Raw genomic sequence first — 3,557 nt, 5'->3', positions numbered from 1 at the left:
TATAAGACATAACAATACATTATGAATATAGTAATTTATATATTAACAATATATTAATGGTATAGTAGTTAATTATATGTTTGTGTGTGTGTATAAATATACACAGACATATATAGGTAACTACATGCTTCCTAGGAATTAATTTTAAACATGCTGCTTAAAAAAACTTAAGACTTGCCTTTGTAGCCTTATGCCCTTCCTTTTGGATACCATCCCAAGATATAATGGTCTCTCTAGGCTACAGCCTTGCTCGTAAGCAGCAAGACCTGAATGACTAGGCATCATGCTTGTAGGAGAGAATGATAGATACATAGAAAAGAATGGAAATATGTTTCCTCATTTTTCTTCATGATGATATTCACAGTAACAGTGGGAAAGGGGAAGAAATGAACTAGAGGAATGAGGAAACATGTCTGAAACAAAAAGAAGAAGAATGTGCTACAAAAAAGAGAATGGAAGATAAATGTGTAGGTTATAATGCTAATAAGTAGTTTAAAAGATAGCAACCTTTCTGAAGGGTCAGTTAAGCTCTAAGATTTCATCACTAATTAATTCTTGCTAAATGGTATTTTGATCAAGTTGAAAAATGGCTTTATACAGCCCAAATAAATCATTTTTATGGGAATATTTTGCTAAACTGGTTGAAGTTTTTAAACCCTGTAAAAGAGCACATACTTTATGCAAACAAACATTTTAAATTTTATTTTGTAGGTACTCAGTACTGCTTGACAGTTCATCTCTTCACAGACCATGGGAAGAGTACATCAGTCACCAAAAAATGTGCTACTGGAGAAGAATGCCATTTTGTAGGCTGCCACCATCACAGAGAAAGTGGTCACACAGTAAGCACTACTCTTTGTATAAGAGCAGCACATTGGTTTTGAGGTTTGCATTTCAGCACTTGTTTTTCCTGCTGAGTTGAAGAGGAAGTGCCAAGATACACTCTCTGGTATTTAACAGTCGAAATCAAATTTCTGCAACAGAAGCATGACCGCCCTTACTTTCTTAGTTGTGCTGCTGTGTGACAGGATAACAACTTCTAAAGAAGCACCTCAGCTTTCTGGGGCATCGCTAGTGCGTGCGTGGGCCTCGGTTTCTGAGTTGTGAGTAGGGTGCCCGGGTAGGCTACGTGACCTGCGCCGATGCTTGTGGTGCAGCAGCTGTGTCACTGCCAGCCCTTGGGCAAGCCAGACTGGGAGTTAGGTACTCCAGTCGTGTCTCTGCGTAACGTAGCTTGGATAACACTGCACGGTACGCAAAGCGAGACTCTATTTGTCCACGAAGGCCATGCTCTTAAGCAAGATACAACTGAGTTTATGTTCCATGACAAAAAGCTAGAACTGCTGCCTTCTCGCATCCTTGAGATGCTAGGTAAAATGTATTCTTAATAATCAAGCATATCCCACCAACGTATTATTCGCTGCAGTAAAGTATTATCCACTAATTCCTTAATAGTTGAGAAGGTTAGATTATTAATATTAGGTTATTATTTTTAACATGAAAGATTTCTGACACCAAAGGTGAAGCAGACTACATCCATGTTAAATATAAAAGAGTCTGTATGTTAACTGAATTGACTTCCATTGATTTCAACAGGTTTTGGTGGACTGAGGGCATGCAATGACGATGCAGCCTGCCTTCTGCTGCATTTTGTCTTAAAAGAGTTCTTGTGCCTTTGGATTAGATAAAAATTGGCATTCTCTTGGCTTTGCTAGTAAGGAGTGTCAAGTAAGGAAAATTATTTTCAGATTCCATTCTGAAAATCAGCTGTGTCAGTGGTTCTGTGGCACGAGAAAACTGAAAAAAGAAAGTCTGAAGTTCAGCATGCAAAGCTACACTGAATACAGAAGCTCGAGGAGAAAAATGAATGGGAACAGAGTTTTTACAGTCAGAATTTTTTAGCTTAGAAAGCTGAAAATTGAAACATTCAAATGCATGTTTTTAGCTCATGTGTTAGAAGGGGAAAGTGGTGGAAAGCTTTCTCCATTTTCTACAGCGTTAGTGAACTTGTCGGTACCACTAACATGGCTGCATTACATCACGTCACAGTTTCAAAGCCCAGTGACAGCACTAAGTGATGAGTTACTCTAGCAAGGCTGGGTTGCATGATTTGGAGGAGAAGCTGTAGCATATATGCTCCATCTGCTGCCTTGGGTCAGGCTGCCGGGTGGAAGCCATGAGTCTGTTTAGCTGTAACCTTTGCAACCAGTTGAAAGAACATATATCTCTAAAAGCCACTGCTGAATTACCTCATGTCCAGTGATCTCCTTTTTCTCAACAGGAGTGTGTTTCTTGCTGTGAAGGCATGATTTGCAATGTAGAAATACCAACCAATCACACAAATGCAGTATTCGCTGTATTGCATGCCCGGAGAACGTCAGATGGCAGCAGGGGGACGGTCAACATTGCAGTGCTCGTATCAGTCATGATGATCGCGTTGTCGTGATGCAGCATCCTCCCGTTATATCTGCTTGAGAGGATCCACCTGTAAGAAGATTGTTTCAGTATGTGCAAGGAGAAATCACTGATAACTTCTTAATTACAGCAAATGTAAGGGGACAGAGGAAAGACAAGTGTACATCATGAGGTCCTTGGATGTTTTAGTGAAGATACTTCCTATGGCCTGCAGTATTCAAAAACATAAGAGCAACACAACAACCCACTGGTTGACTAGGCAGTGAGGTGAACTCAAGTTGTTATTTTATGATGAAAATGCACATATGCTTAGCATGTTTTTTTGAACAGAGACAAGTGTCTGTAGACAATCACATTCCAGGTGAGCTAAAAAGGAACTTTTGATGGACTGTGTGCCAACAGGTATCTCAATGGAAACTGTTTTTAAACTGTTTTTCGTTGTGCATAAGTAACACAGTTTCTTTTCTTGATGTATTTAAGCGTATCTTTAGTTTATGGTTTTCATAGAGAACATGTATGGTTTTCATAGAGAACATGTATCAGAGAATTTTTTTTCTGTTTTGGTAAGAGCTATCATTTCTACTGGAAATAATACAAAATAATATATCTTTCTTTTCTGTAAAATGTTGTCTCACACTCAGATTTTAGAACAGTGTGAAATTATGTACAATTTCTGTCTAAAAATGATGAATTGTTTGAGCATGTAAGTCAGAATTCCTTTCCCCTCTGCCCTTAAAAGGGATTCTTTTCTTGCAGTAGAGCCTCACCTCTGATGAATCTTTGTCTTTGTGAGAGTGATCAAAGGGGTGGTAATACCATGACGTTAAAATTGCAGCTACAGTCAAGCAGCTGTGTTATCATAAAAATTGTAAGTGGGCACTTGGTATAAGTAAGGAGAGAAGTCTACGGTGTTCTCTCTTGATTTGCAGAAGTTTCTCCCAGAAATATTATTGTCCTTGATGGATCTTCAACTTGTAATTCAGCACTGTTGGATATCCCAGACGTCTGGACACCCCCATTTGAAAAGTTTGGGCCAAGATTCTATTCTTCATTACAATGTTGGGGATTTAATGTGGTTTATTTGTGTAGTTTGACTATTTGACTCCTTATAATTTAGACTTTAGCTGTTCATCAAGTAGATG

The 3,557-nt window shown here is 38.7% G+C and overlaps 1 protein-coding gene across 1 annotated transcript in view; it reads left to right on the top strand.

The window, feature by feature from the left end:
* Window positions 1–2,446, top strand: part of LYPD6B (LY6/PLAUR domain containing 6B) — a 4,101-nt gene extending 1,655 nt beyond the window's left edge. Inside the window, exons 3-4 of the mRNA XM_010289976.1 lie at window positions 712–842; window positions 2,282–2,446. Coding sequence (XP_010288278.1) covers window positions 712–842; window positions 2,282–2,446 — 296 coding nt within the window. The remainder of the gene's footprint in view (window positions 1–711; window positions 843–2,281) is intronic.
* Window positions 2,447–3,557: the final 1,111 nt, after the last annotated feature.

Source organism: Phaethon lepturus, unplaced genomic scaffold (assembly GCF_000687285.1).
Source record: "Phaethon lepturus isolate BGI_N335 unplaced genomic scaffold, ASM68728v1 scaffold17456, whole genome shotgun sequence".
Lineage (NCBI taxonomy): Eukaryota > Metazoa > Chordata > Aves > Phaethontiformes > Phaethontidae > Phaethon > Phaethon lepturus.
Note: the sequence above shows the minus strand (reverse complement) of the source record. Positions and strands in the feature narration are given on the sequence as shown.